The sequence below is a fragment of the Ambystoma mexicanum genome, chromosome 8, assembly GCF_040938575.1.
Source record: "Ambystoma mexicanum isolate Mex_15411 chromosome 8, UKY_AmexF1_1, whole genome shotgun sequence".
NCBI classification, from domain to species: domain Eukaryota; kingdom Metazoa; phylum Chordata; class Amphibia; order Caudata; family Ambystomatidae; genus Ambystoma; species Ambystoma mexicanum.
In genome coordinates this window covers 116,284,960-116,300,585 of record NC_090929.1, presented here as the reverse complement: position 1 = coordinate 116,300,585, position 15,626 = coordinate 116,284,960, and the positions used below count along the sequence as shown (strand labels likewise).

General features: G+C 47.4%; 1 protein-coding gene across 1 annotated transcript in view; it reads left to right on the top strand.

Annotated features, from left to right (window-relative positions):
- OLFML2A (olfactomedin like 2A) overlaps positions 1-15,626 on the top strand; it is a 243,460-nt gene that overhangs the window by 171,069 nt on the left and 56,765 nt on the right. Inside the window, exon 5 of the mRNA XM_069609445.1 lies at positions 784-1,039. Coding sequence (XP_069465546.1) covers positions 784-1,039 — 256 coding nt within the window. The remainder of the gene's footprint in view (positions 1-783; positions 1,040-15,626) is intronic.

Below are 15,626 nucleotides of genomic sequence, written 5' to 3'. Positions count from 1 at the left end.
GAGGAGGAGAAGGGAGAGAGCACAGAAACTAGATGTAGAGTCCATAGGTCTGGTGGGGGAAGGACAAAGAGGATGTCGGTGAAAGTTTTCCTAGAGGAGACACTGGTATAGGTGTCCGCGATAGGGAGGCCTGGGTTGGAGACCAGGATGTCCTTTTTCAACTTCTTCCTACCAGATTTAGTGAGGAGAGCAGGGTAGTCGATAGAGAAGCAATTAGAGAAGATAGGAGAGACAGAGAGCACCATAGAGCAGGTGGGGAGAGGAGAGAAGAGGGAGGGAGAGGGATCTCTTCATATCATGTTTGATGCTTCATATCATGTTTGAATGACGATTGACTTAATGGCTGCCAAGTAAAAAATGCCAGGCCACATTAAGAAAGTTTAGCCCATTATTTTCAAAAATGTTCTCGGGGGGAGATCCCCCCTGAAACCATCTTGTTTGCTTCAGGAGCTCCCACATATTAGGGGCATACATTTACACCATTCCAGTTAAAAAATTGACCAGCCGCCACTGCATACAAAGTTGAAGGAGGCAACACTTAATGGATATGCAAATTGACAATCTAGTTTGTCAGGGAATCCTTTGGACAAGGAACCTTAGTCTTGAGGGACTGTTATATTGGATACTTATATAGCTCTTAGAGCGCTGTGCAGCAGATTTAAAGCACGAGTCAGCTGTTGTATCATGTTCCATTGTATGCACTTAAAGTGAAGTGCTGTCATTGTGTAAACCACACCCACAGCTAGCTCTCTCCTCTTAGGCCATTTTGTTATGTCTTCTTAGGACACAACAGGAGGAAGAAGCAAAGAAGCTAACAAGTACCCGCACCCCAAAAAGAACATAAGTGACAAGACCCTGCCGAAGGTGCCAAAAGAGCGGGTGCCAAGGCCAGAGAAGTTTAAAAAGGACACAACAAAAGTAAAACTTGCCGGTACGCCTGCAACGCCGAAAGCCAAGTCTCCCATCGTCATGATCAGGGGCATGACTTACTACAAAGCCGGAAAAGAGGATGAAACTGACACACTTGCCAGCAATCGAGGTAAGCTAAAGACTGGCCCGGTTTCGGTATTTTATGACTGCTGATACTGTGAGAGAGGCACATTTAAAAGAAATATATATATATATACAACCTAATATAACCTAATATATAATAACCTAACCTGTGGATTTTACTTTGCATTCTGGTATGTGTAGTCCTTCTTTTATAATGGAAATAACAACAAATTCATGTATCAGAATGCAGAGAGAAAACCATCTGGAGTAGCTATTCGAAAATACTTTTTCCAACTTAAGCGATATGGTGAAAGGGTCCAGTCTGTAAATATGATTTCCTACTTTCCTGCCCCTTTTGTGTATAACCACACCACAAATCATTAATATACAAACTACTCGTTCCCGGCGTAACATACGCCATTTAAGCATATCATAATGGTCAATATTGGTCGGTAATTCATATGATCACTTCTGTCCCCCTTCATAAATATCGGAATTACCACTGATCGCTTCCAGGAAGGGGGGAGTAAGTCCCTGTGACTTATTAATGGTCATCACAGTTCGCTTCCAGGAAGGGGGTTTAGGTCCCTGTGACTTATTAATGGGCATTGAAAAGGCTAAACTTATAGAAAGGTGTCTTCTTTTGAATTTGAAAGGCATGTTTGTAGCAGATGGAATCAGAGCTATGCGCGGTATAAGAACAGTTTCTAAGTTCCATTGATTACACAGGCCTCTATGATGTGTGTTTGTAGATGCGTAACTGTAAACCTTGTCCCTTTACAGCATAAGATTGCGTACTAGCATAATTACAGCACCTACTTTCAGTTTTATCTCGTGAGGAGGTATTCGTCCTGCAGCGTTTCGCTCTTTAGAGACTGAAACGTTGAGCCGGTAATTAACTGTTCATTGACACTGGAACGGCTGTGCCCTGGGTAAAGAGTGTGGTAAAGAGTGTGGGTGGAAAGAACTAACATGAAATTATTCCAAATGTTTGCCATGGTGGAACATGAAGGTGACTGCGTAGAACCGTTGTCATTCTGTTTGTTAAAATGATAGCTGTTGTTGAAGTGGAAGGGCACACAGTGGTGCACTTTTGCCATTTGGACAGCAGAGGTCAACCTAATCACCTGAGTACAGAAAAATACCTACGCGTTTTATGTATATAGATATTATTGGAAAAAATAACATTTCATGAAGCGATTTAAGGCCCCACTCTTTATAAAGGTATGTCTACAAACATTAGGAAAGCCTAGGTGAAAATGAGTGCAAACACTCAATATGAATAAAATCCATCACAGTACAAATTAAACCTTTGCTCACACTACTTTGCAAGGGTACATTTAACAATGGTATTAATGTGAGCTACCAAATATTTAAAGTGGGTCTTGTTGTGATTGAAGTAGTGAAGAGAAGGGAGCAAATGGTTCCCGGTAGTAGGGGCAACAACTGTGAGCGGGTTCTTGACTCGGATGGAGTTTGACTGTTAGTAATAGAGAGGGGTCTCCTAGAGGCAATAGAGGGCAGCAATGGTCTGGATGACTCAGAACTAGTTAGTGCCTGGAAATAATATATGTCAACTGGAAGCAAAACAATCAACGGATGTAAATTTCGCCGGTGCAGGAAGGAAAGAACCAGAAGGCATGCCTTCTCTGTATACGCCCCAAACGCTGGTAACTACTCCCCCTCAACATCAGACTCACCCTCTCGCTTTTACAATTCAGGAAGGAGCTCAAGATCTTCCTCTTCAAGGAATGGCTCCTTTCTAACACGTAGGCCCACACATCCTCCACTCCCCACCGTACCTGAGAGTAGGGTGATCTGCTCCTTACTGTTTCCTCTCCTGGTTGCTTGTAGATCCCTTGCTGCCAATTGCCCGCACTCTCCTGTTTGTTCCCTGCTCGCTTTTTCTCTGCTATGTTCTTCTCCCTATGATTGTGAAGCGCTCTGTTGCTACCCGAAACTAGGTCCATGCTCAATACATCCCATAATAACAATGTTTTGGTGCAGCTCAGGACCAGGCAGGGCTGGGTTCACCTGTAAGATAAATCTTTCAGAATGAAAACCGTGTCCACTTTTTCATCCGTATATTTTTGGTCTTCATTTTTGTTATGTATGACTATATAAGGTGGTCCTGGTAAGGGCTAGATCCCCGGGATATTATCTCGCTCCGGCAGGGGGAATAGAAGGCAGGCAACAGGCGTAGGGGGCTGCCCTTCTAGCCACACCATCATCTCCACCATCCTAGAGGGAAGAGGCATATTGGAGGGGCAGGAACTGCCCAAAAGGAAGGAAGGGGCAAAGGTCTTGGGGGCAGAGAAACTGCTTCCTGGGTAAAAGTTTAAAAGCCGCTGCCTCCATGAGGAAAGCCTCTTCCTTTGTGGCCGGGCAGCAGCACAAACCCACCCACATCCGGATTTGGCACCAGGAATGGAGGAATGCGGCAGAATGGTTGATAGGAACTGTGCAGCAAAAACCAGCACACATGCCACAAAGCTCCAAACACCAGGGTATTAGGCTATACCGCACTGATGGTCTCTGATATGGGTGCAAACTCGTAAGCAGTTATCTGCAGCCCTGAGAGCTGCTGTCTGTCTTGGATTGAAGAAACTATGGCCCGATTCATGGAATATTTGCCCGGTCCAAAGTGAATTTGCACTGCTGAAAAGTGACTTTGCACTGAGGACATAAACCCTGATTCGTGGAACCATGCAAAGTGTATTTTTGCAATGCAAAGTCAGGGCAAAATCATTTTCAACCGCAAAAATGACTATGCGCTGACTTTGTCTGGACTTTGCACTGCAAAAATACACTTTGCACGGTTCCATGAATCGGGGGTTGTGTCGGCAGTGCAAAGTCACTTTGAACCGGGGAAAATATTCCATGAATCGGGCCCATAATGTATAAAATAGCACTGACCTGTTGGACACAAACAGTTTTCAGGAGATAAAGGCTTGCTTTTGGGTTAATGTGCGTACCCACAAGGCTGTGCTCATGTGGCTCTAAACTTGAGGTGATCTTCCAATGAGGGCTACTGGACCGTGCAGTGGCACGTGTGACCTGGCTCAAGTGGCTTATTCTTCTTTCCCATGTTACTGCACAGTGACATGTGTGACCCGGCTCAAATGACTAATTCTTCTTTTCCATGTTACCACGCAGTGGCATGTGTGACCGGGCTCACATGGCTAATTCTTCTTTTCCATGTTACCGCGCATTGGCATGTATGAACTGGCTGAAAAGGCTAATTCTTCTTTCCCATGTTCCTGCTCAGTGGCATGTGTGACCTCGTTCAAATACCTTATTCTTCTTTCCCATGTTCGTGCTCAGTGGCATGTGTGACTTGGTTCAAATACCTTATTCTTCTTTCCCATGTTCCTGTGCAGTGGCATGTGTGACCTGGCTCAAATGGCTAATTCTCCTTCCCCATGTTCCTGCGCAGTGGCATGTGTGACCTGGTTCAAATGGCTAATTCTCCTTCCCCATGTTCCTGCGCAGTGGCGTGTGTGACCTGGTTCAAATGGCTAATTCTCCTTCCCCATGTTCCTGCGCAGTGGCATGTGTGACCTGGTTCAAATGGCTAATTCTCCTTCCCCATGTTCCTGCACAGTGGCATGTGTGACCTGGTTCAAATGGCTAATTCTCCTTCCCCATGTTCCTGCGCAGTGGCATGTGTGACCTGGTTCAAATGGCTAATTCTCCTTCCCCATGTTCCTGCGCAGTGGCATGTGTGACCTGGCTCAAATGGTTTATTCTCCTTTCCCATGTTCCTGCGCAGTGGCATGTGTACCTGGCTCAAATGGCTAATTCTCCTTCCCCATGTTCCTGCGCAGTGGCATGTGTGACCTGGCTCAAATGGCTAATTCTTCTTTTCCATGTTCCTGCGCAGTGGCATGTGTGACCTGGCTCAAATGGCTAATTCTCCTTCCCCATGTTCCTGCGCAGTGGCATGTGTGACCTGGCTCAAATGGCTAATTCTTCTTTCCCATGTTCCTGCGCAGTGGCATGTGTGACCTGGCTCAAATGGTTTATTCTCCTTTCCCATGTTCCTGCGCAGTGGCATGTGTACCTGGCTCAAATGGTTTATTCTCCTTTCCCATGTTCCTGCGCAGTGGCATGTGTGACCTGGCTCAATGGCTAATTCTTCTTTCCCATGTTCCTGCGCAGTGGCATGTGTGACCTGGCTCAAATGGCTAATTCTCCTTCCCCATGTTCCTGCGCAGTGGCATGTGTGACCTGGCTCAAATGGTTTATTCTCCTTTCCCATGTTCCTGCGCAGTGGCATGTGTACCTGGCTCAAATGGCTAATTCTTCTTTCCCATGTTCCTGCGCAGTGGCATGTGTGACCTGGCTCAAATGGTTTATTCTCCTTTCCCATGTTCCTGCGCAGTGGCATGTGTACCAGGCTCAAATGGTTTATTCTCCTTTCCCATGTTCCTGCGCAGTGGCATGTGTGACCTGGCTCAAATGGCTAATTCTTCTTTCCCATGTTCCTGCGCAGTGGCATGTGTGACCTGGCTCAAATGGCTAATTCTTGTTTCCCATGTTCCTGCGCAGTGGCATGTGTGACCTGGCTCAAATGGCTAATTCTCCTTCCCCATGTTCCTGCGCAGTGGCATGTGTGACCTGGCTCAAATGGTTTATTCTCCTTTCCCATGTTCCTGCGCAGTGGCATGTGTACCTGGCTCAAATGGCTAATTCTCCTTCCCCATGTTCCTGCGCAGTGGCATGTGTGACCTGGCTCAAATGGCTAATTCTTCTTTCCCATGTTCCTGCGCAGTGGCATGTGTGACCTGGCTCAAATGGTTTATTCTCCTTTCCCATGTTCCTGCGCAGTGGCATGTGTGACCTGGCTCAAATGGTTTATTCTCCTTTCCCATGTTCCTGCGCAGTGGCATGTGTGACCTGGCTCAAATGGCTAATTCTTCTTTCCCATGTTCCTGCGCAGTGGCATGTGTGACCTGGCTCAAATGGCTAATTCTCCTTCCCCATGTTCCTGCGCAGTGGCATGTGTGACCTGGCTCAAATGGTTTATTCTCCTTTCCCATGTTCCTGCGCAGTGACATGTGTACCTGGCTCAAATGGCTAATTCTCCTTCCCCATGTTCCTGCGCAGTGGCATGTGTGACCTGGTTCAAATGGCTAATTCTTCTTTCCCATGTTCCTGCGCAGTGGCATGTGTGACCTGGCTCAAATGGCTAATTCTTCTTTCCCATGTTCCTGCGCAGTGGCATGTGTGACCTGGCTCAAATGGCTAATTCTCCTTCCCCATGTTCCTGCGCAGTGGCATGTGTGACCTGGCTCAAATGGTTTATTCTCCTTCCCCATGTTCCTGCGCAGTGGCATGTGTGACCTGGCTCAAATGGCTAATTCTTCTTTCCCATGTTCCTGCGCAGTGGCATGTGTGACCTGGTTCAAATGGCTAATTCTCCTTCCCCATGTTCCTGCGCAGTGGCATGTGTGACCTGGCTCAAATGGCTTATTCTTCTTTCCCATGTTCCTGCGCAGTGGCATGTGTGACCTGGCTCAAATGGCTAATTCTCCTTCCCCATGTTCCTGCGCAGTGGCATGTGTGACCTGGTTCAAATGGCTAATTCTCCTTCCCCATGTTCCTGCGCAGTGGCATGTGTGACCTGGCTCAAATGGCTTATTCTTCTTTCCCATGTTCCTGCGCAGTGGCATGTGTGACCTGGCTCAAATGGCTAATTCTTCTTTCCCATGTTAGGGAATGTGATAGGCAAGCGAAGGGCTAGATCTGAAAACAGACAAATGAATGTCTGGCGCTTGGACTGCAGAGAGAGGCAAATGAAAAACCCCAGAACTTGCTCTGAAAAGAGAAGGAGGGCTGTGTGTATTTGTTAATGAGTGGCCGCTGTATTTTGCATTGCTGGTCCCTGTGGGCCAGCAAGGCTGGGCGTTTGTTTTTGGTGTTGTCTAAGCTCCTTGTTGCTGATGACTTATCCTAATGTGGTAGATTGGGGAATTGAAGACCAGTAGTCTAGTCCCTGTGACTGCCACTTTTTCAGTAATTGCAATTGGTTATTGATAATGAGATTAATACCCCAATGTTTCTAAGCGTTGACCCGGGAATTGAGCCTGTTTCGTCTTGCTTCCAAGGCGAGGCGTTGCCCCTGAGCTATCCTCCTGTCCCAGTGTGCCGGGCAATCGCTTTAAGGCTAAGCCTTGCACTTCAACCGACTTGACTCTGGTTTAGGGTCTGTGGTGGATCCAGAACAGTGATACTGACTCTGTTTGAGGCACGAGGAGGGTGTCGGGAAGTCAGGTGACGTCATTTCCTGCACACTCTCTTGGAGAAACAACATTGATCCTGCTCTGCCTGAGTACAAATATCTAGTTTTTACAATGTCACTGTTTCCTAACCCACTTACCGCTTATGTAGGTCTGTGAACTGATGAGATAGCTCAGTAGATGAAGTGCCTACTGTACACAGCTGTGAGTAGCAGCCGGTCACATGTTTGAAACCTAGCAGGGCTGATCGAGTTTCTGAAAGATTACTTGGCAAATGTGTGTTCAATTCCCTTTTTTTATTATTATTTTGTATCATTTTGCCAACTTCCCAGATTCGAAGCTATTGTGCTCTATACATGGCTAGTTTCATTAAAATCGATATGTGTTGAGCAAAGCCTGGCTCCTAAATCCCCTGGTGTCTTAAACGGATAGCACCAGAAGCATATGTCCAGAGTGCTCTAACTAGTCTATATACACCCGGGAGGTTCAACGGGTCCTGGTTTAATAGCAGTCTTTGCTGTGCATTCTGGGACTAGCAGTTTTACCACTCCCATTATAAATGCTGCACAAGACACTCAGATGCGACTGTAATAAAATATGACATCAACACAGTTAAAACAAAGCCGGTTTTCAGGCATATTCACTACAGGGGTGAATGCATGACCTGTTCATGTTCTGGCTGGGGGGGGGATGACATTTTTTTACAGTTGTTATACTTCACCATTGTTTATTTTTTTTTTTTTCTTTTTTGCCAGATACAATAATTCCTATCCAGGGTATGGATTGGACAATCTTCAATTGTTTTTTATTTTTTCGATTCATGGTTTGAATTATTAAAGTAATAGTTTGACTCAGGCAGCGCTGACTCCGGAGGGCATTGGGTAACATCAGATTCACCTCGTTCGTTAATCTGTAAATGTATTTATTTATTTATTTAGTGTGCATTTGTAAGGCGCTTATACATCAAGTAAATTGTGTTTCAAAGTGCCCACAGGGCACAGGGAAGGGACATGGGAATGAAGAACAAATACAACAGTGAAAGATGGAGGCGGCCCGAACTGGCCGTGGCCACCAGTCCGCCATTAGCCAGTAGCAGATCCACGCTGGTGCTTGAATGTTGGTCTCCATTGATAGTGTGGCCCTTGCGCGCCCCACAATGCAGAGCGCTGTTGAGTAAAAATCCAGGAAGTGATCATGGTGACTTTGATGACTTGGGGCCATTTTGCTTCTACTTTGGGATGCGTGACCCATCCTCAAATCGACAATTTCTCATCCTTTTTTGGGAAGAAGATGGGCGCCATAAACCATCTCGATTTCGTTCATGTTAAACACATAGGCAATGGTGGGGGAGGGGCGCTGATAGCGTCCCACCCCGGCCTACATACCGGTCATGGATATGGAAAATATGAGCATTGATGGATACCCATGCCGTCCAAGGCTCTCGCGTGGCACGGCTAAGGGCCACTCAGCTTCACAAAGAAACAATATGGCCACATGCACGAAGAGTCTGACTTGGCGCGGCGTCATCCAGCCCTTCACTGTGGCATGATCCCGGGAATTGAATAACCACAAGCCCCCTCCTCCTGGGGGCAGACGATGACCTTGGATTCCCAGTCTGTTCTTCCAACTTTTGAACAGCACAATTTCAGCTCTTTTGTTTCTTCAGAAAGACCCAGGGAGCTCTGCGCCAATGGAACCATTTTCTGCTAAATGGTTCAAATCGCAATTGTTAATCCTTTCTGTTTTCTAAATCCCAAAACCTTCAAACCACCCGCAGATTAAGGGAAAGATGGAATACATTGGCTTCCTTCCAGGCTAATCCTCACAAAGCCCTTTAAAAGGCAAAGAATGGGGATTTGACCTTCCAGACTGACTTCCACGCCATCTTCTCTTCAGGCCTGCCGCGTCCATCCGTGGACGCCAGCGGGCCCTTTTCACATGGCCGCGTTCCCATCGGGCGAGTGGGCCGCCGCGTGAGGATGGACTTGGCTTGGCGGGGGTCAGCGGCGGATTCGTTTTAGAAGCTGTTTTTAAGATGCAGTTTTGCCCACGAGTTCGGCCTTAATCCCCATGGAACAGGCCCCGGGCGCCGCAGCGGGGCGCTGGGAGTTGCACTAGAGAAGGCCGCTACGCCTCTTTAGAACTGAGCGCGCCGCGCGTCAATGGCGACAGCCTGACCTTTGGCATTTCTGTCCCATTGAGCCGCTTAATACCCGTTTTATCCCCAGGAACAAATATACTACTCTCTACTTGTGAGGACCTTTAATGCACTAGGCCTGTTCCACTTGGGGTGGGAGAGAGTGGCTTGGGACATCGTGCTGGTTTAGTCTTCAATGTTTTAATTGAAGTAGGTTCTCTGGCACCTGGGGGTAAATTAGCGCAGCAATTTGTATCCTTGCTTGAAAGTCAGCTCGAAAAAATAGAAAAATGTGTACTTTACATAAAAGGTAAATTCTCAACAAAAAAAGAACGAGAGCAGTGTCGCTAAACGCATGAAAATAGTCGGCATTCACAGCCTTATGGTCAGGGCCGGCCTTAGCACCCGCAGTGCCCTGGGCGAAACAAAATTTGGTGCTCCCCCCAGCCCCCCAAAAAAGAAAAATACACACGCCAATCTTGAAACACCTAGGCAACACAAACAACACACCATCCACACACATTAAAAGCAAAGGCCCCCTACACAACATGCGCACACCATCCACATGCATGCAGTCACCATCCACACACATTAAAAGCAAAGGCCCCTACACAACATGCGCACACCATCCACAAGCATGCAGTCACCATCCACACACATTAAAAGCAAAGGCCCCTACACAACATGCGCACACAATCCACATGCATGCAGTCACCATCCACACACATTAAAAGCAAAGGCCCCCTACACAACATGCGCACACCATCCACATGCTTGCAGTCACCATCCACTAACATTAAAAGCAAAGCCCCCTACACAACATGCGCACACCATCCACATGCATGCAGTCACCATCCACTAACATTAAAAGCAAAGCCCCCTGCACAACATGCGCCCACCATCCACATGCATGCAGTCACCATCCACACACATTAAAAGCAAAGGCTACACAACATGCGCCCACCATCCACATGCATGCAGTCACCATCCACTAACATTAAAAGCAAAGGCCCCTACACAACATGCGCCCACCATCCACATGCATGCAGTCACCATCCACACACATTAAAAGCAAAGGCCCCTACACAACATGCGCACACCATCCACATGCTTGCAGTCACCATCCACTAACATTAAAAGCAAAGCCCCCTACACAACATGCGCACACCATCCACATGCATGCAGTCACCATCCACACACATTAAAAGCAAAGGCCCCCTACACAACATGCGCACACCATCCACATGCTTGCAGTCACCATCCACTAACATTAAAAGCAAAGCCCCCTACACAACATGCGCACACCATCCACATGCATGCAGTCACCATCCACTAACATTAAAAGCAAAGCCCCCTGCACAACATGCGCCCACCATCCACATGCATGCAGTCACCATCCACACACATTAAAAGCAAAGGCTACACAACATGCGCCCACCATCCACATGCATGCAGTCACCATCCACTAACATTAAAAGCAAAGGCCCCTACACAACATGCGCCCACCATCCACATGCATACAGTCACCATCCACACACATTAAAAGCAAAGGCCCCTACACAACATGCGCACACCATCCACATGCATGCAGTCACCATCCACACACATTAAAAGCAAAGCCCCCCGCACAACATGCGCACACCATCCACATGCATGCAGTCACCATCCACACACATTAAAAGCAAAGGCCCCTGCACAACATGCGCCCACCATCCACATGCATGCAGTCACCATCCACACACATTAAAAGCAAAGGCCCCTGCACAACATGCGCCCACCATCCACATGCATGTAGTCATCATCCACACACATTAAAAGCAAAGGCCCCTACACAACATGCGCCCACCATCCACATGCATGCAGTCACCATCCACACACATTAAAAGCAAAGGCCCCTACACAACATGCGCACACCATCCACATGCATACAGTCACCATCCACACACATTAAAAGCAAAGCCCCCTACACAACATGCGCACACCATCCGCATGCAGTCACCATCCACTAACATTAAAAGCAAAGCCCCCTGCACAACATGCGCACACCATCCACATGCATGCAGTCACCATCCACTAACATTAAAAGCAAAGCCCCCTGCACAACATGCGCCCACCATCCACATGCATGCAGTCACCATCCACACACATTAAAAGCAAAGGCTACACAACATGCGCCAACCATCCACATGCATGCAGTCACCATCCACACACATTAAAAGCAAAGGCCCCTACACAACATGTGCCCACCATCCACATGCATACAGTCACCATCCACACACATTAAAAGCAAAGGCCCCTACACAACATGCGCACACCATCCACATGCATACAGTCACCATCCACACACATTAAAAGCAAAGCCCCCTACACAACATGCGCACACCATCCGCATGCAGTCACCATCCACTAACATTAAAAGCAAAGCCCCCTGCACAACATGCGCACACCATCCACATGCATGCAGTCACCATCCACTAACATTAAAAGCAAAGCCCCCTGCACAACATGCGCCCACCATCCACATGCATGCAGTCACCATCCACACACATTAAAAGCAAAGGCTACACAACATGCGCCCACCATCCACATGCATGCAGTCACCATCCACACACATTAAAAGCAAAGGCCCCTGCACAACATGCGCCCACCATCCACATGCATGCAGTCACCATCCACACACATTAAAAGCAAAAGCCCCTGCACAACATGCGCCCAACATCCACATGCATACAGTCACCATCCACACACATTAAAAGCAAAGGCCCCTACACAACATGCGCACACCATCCACATGCATGCAGTCACCATCCACACACATTAAAAGAAAAGCCCCCTACACAACATGCGCCCACCATCCACATGCATGCAGTCACCATCCACACACATTAAAAGCAAAGGCCCCTACACAACATGCGCACATAATCCACACACATACATTAAAAGAAAAGCCCACTAAGCCCCCTACACAACACACGCACATCATCCACACACATACATTAAACGCAGCACTTACTTTAACGTGGGTGGCGAGTCGGAAGGCAGCAGGATTGCACGCAGGCCAGGCACGGCACCAACAGGATTCACCTGAGTAACTGGAGCAGTCTGGCAGAGGCTAGAGGCAGCATGCCATTGCCAGGTCCTGGGATTTAAGAAAGCCGCATTGGACCAATTAAAAAGCCCCCTCGCCAAAGGGCAGGGGGCTTTTTAATTAGTCCAATGTCCGTCGGCCACCTGAGAGGCGACAACCTGACACGTCACCAAGGTGCACCTCGAGATCCCAGGTGCTCCTTGGTGACGGGAAGGGCGCCCAGCGCCTCTTGATGACGGGAGGGGCGCCAGCGCCTCTTGATGACGGAAGGGGCGCTGGGCGCCCAAAAAAAATGTAAAAAAAAAAAAATCCAAAGCGACGCAACACTGAGTGCTCTCGGTGCCGGGGCGCCCAACCTTTGAGACGGTGAGAAGGGCGCCCCGGGTGGTCACCCGGCTCACCCTGGCCTAAGGCCGGCCCTGCTTATGGTAGATGAATAAGGGTTTGGTGTGATGTTGCATTTAGGGAAGTAAGGAAGGAGACATTTTTATTTTTTTGCATTTATATAGCGCTACGAACCCTCAGGCATCTGAGCGCTGCTTATTATTACCCACGGTGTGTGGTGCTCATTTATCGACCTCGGAAGGATGAAAGGCTGAGGGAAGAGGGATACATGCTCCTTTTGTTATGAGTAACACAAACGAAGGGACTCCTCGCCTTCTCTGCACAAGTACAGGTTTGCAGGTCTTTTGAATTATTCTCAAAAGAGAATTTTGAAGATTCATGCTCTTTCTACCGCGCAGCGGTCATTTGATTGCGCGGTAATACAGCTGTGGCAGCACATGTTTCTGGTCACCTTTGGCTAATATTTGAAGTCTTCTGGTGCAAGGTGGAACTGATCGGCTCGTGGTCAATGACCATTTTGAGCCAGTGCCCTGCATACTTGCGTTGAATCGGATCACCTTAACTCTCTCTTAACAAAGCTTTATATTTCTGAAGCTCTCAAGTACGCCCTCTTTGTTTCTGCACAATTGAAAGCATCCCATGGGGCGAAGGCTTTGCTTTTCAGTCATCCACGAGAGCTCAGGGATTGGTTCGGAACTCATCTCCGACTCGAGCCGGTCCCCACGCTGCAGAAGGAAGTCCCGCGCACGGTGCAGGAGCATGGACAGTCCTCGGCCCGTCTGAACCCGCAAGTGCCGGCGCTGGTCGAGGCCACTGGAGAAGATCGGGAGATGACAGACAATGGATGAAGATGTGATCCGCTCTGGCTGCTAGGGTTTAGGTTTCCTTAGGCCCGACTGGCCTCCTCCCACCTGTGCAACTTCATTTATAGGCCTGCGCTGTGGAATAAAGATGCAGCCAGGTAAATGTCAGACAGCTTTATTATCAAGTTCCATGTAGTTTCCAAGCAGCATAATATGAGACCCCCAACCCAGGCAGCATCCAGGGTTAAACTGACACAAGTCAAGAAACAACAATGTGATGCAATGACATTCTGTATACTATGACATGTAAGGAATCCACTGTAGAACACAAGTCAAAGCAGGCCCTTATGAGCTGCATACGTTACCACAGCAACAAGTAAATCATTTATATGCAAAACCTATATACTAGACACCTCCCTCCCCTAAAAATAAAACTTCTTTGTTATCAGCTGCATGCACATAAGAAAGTGCAAGTCTATCTTCTTATCTTTGCAACTCTAGATAAACTCCAAACTTGACCACCCTCTACACACACAGCATTATTGAATATTCGCACAACCCTGACAGGTTCAGAATAGAGTGACTCTCCCTTCCTGGAAATCCCCGCCCTCCTTATTCTCACCCAATCTCCAATCTCAACCACTGTTCTCCTCTTTGGACATTTCTCATTAACGCTCTCTACCCACTTATTCTCATGAGCATCCATCTTTCTCTTTACATCATTAACCACCACATCTGTCGCCCTTGCCCTCCCCAACCAGGCTGGTGCCACACATGTATTGGCCTTTCGACCCCTCATTAATTCAAAAGCACTTATACCAGTCTCCCTGCATGGGGCCATTCGTAAGGCATACAACCTATCTCTCACGGCCACCCACTTGTCATCACCAGTCACGTTCGCTCCACGTATAGCCTCCATATTGCTCCTGTTCACCCTCTCAACCAGACCATTGGCTTGGGGATAGTACAAAGGTGTCTTTCTGTGTCTGATACCACATTTTTCAAGATACTCCAAAAACATCTTTCCAACAAATTGTGGACCGTTATCAGTGAGGATGCTACTAGGTAATCCCTCCCTCTCAAAAACATCCTCCAAGAATCCTATTATGCTTTGACACGTGACTTCCATCAAAATTTTGAACTCGGCCCATCTTGAAAAATTGTCAACTAATACAAGAATGAACCTCCCCCTACCTGAACCCATATCCATGGGGCCCAAAATGTCCATTGATAAATCTTTCCACCCTCCCGCTGGGGTACTGTTCTTCCCCATTGGTTGGGACATGGCAATCAAATTCTTCCCTGACATCACACAATCGGCACATGCACCCACAACTTTCTCAATCTCCCGATCAATTCCTGGCCACCAATAATCAGCCTAATAACTTCTTTTGTTTTACACATACCTATATGTCCTTGGTGAGCTCGAGTTCCTTCTCAAACACCCCGGAACAACCAATCTGTCCCAATCTGTCCCACCGATATAGCAACTCCCCTCTTAATGACAATTCATTTCTCACCTCCCACATTGACCTTTCCTCCCCAGATAACAGCCTTTTTTCTGGCCATCCATTTTCTACAAACGATATGATTCGTTTCCACATCTCATTGGTTTTTAAAACCTGAATCCACTCCTCTTTCTGTATAATGCCTTCAACAGTTGCAAAAACCATGTCTTTTTCAGCATACACACCTTTATCACTGTTACTCACATCCTCTTCAAGTTTCACCCTGGAGGCATGATCATCCTGAACATTTTCCTTGCCGGCAACCACTTCAATAGCAAATTTGTGACATTGTAATCTGGTCATCAAGCCCGCCACTCTCCTCAAAACCTTATCCAGACCTTTACTTTCAAAAATTGATTTAAGTGGCCTATGATCTGTTCTTAGAATAAATTCTTGGCCCCAGACAACATTTTTCATCTTTTCTATGCCCCAATGGCAAGCCAACGCTTCTTTCTCTAGCACAGAATAGTTCAATTCTGCACCCCTCAGCATGCGTGATGCATGCATCAC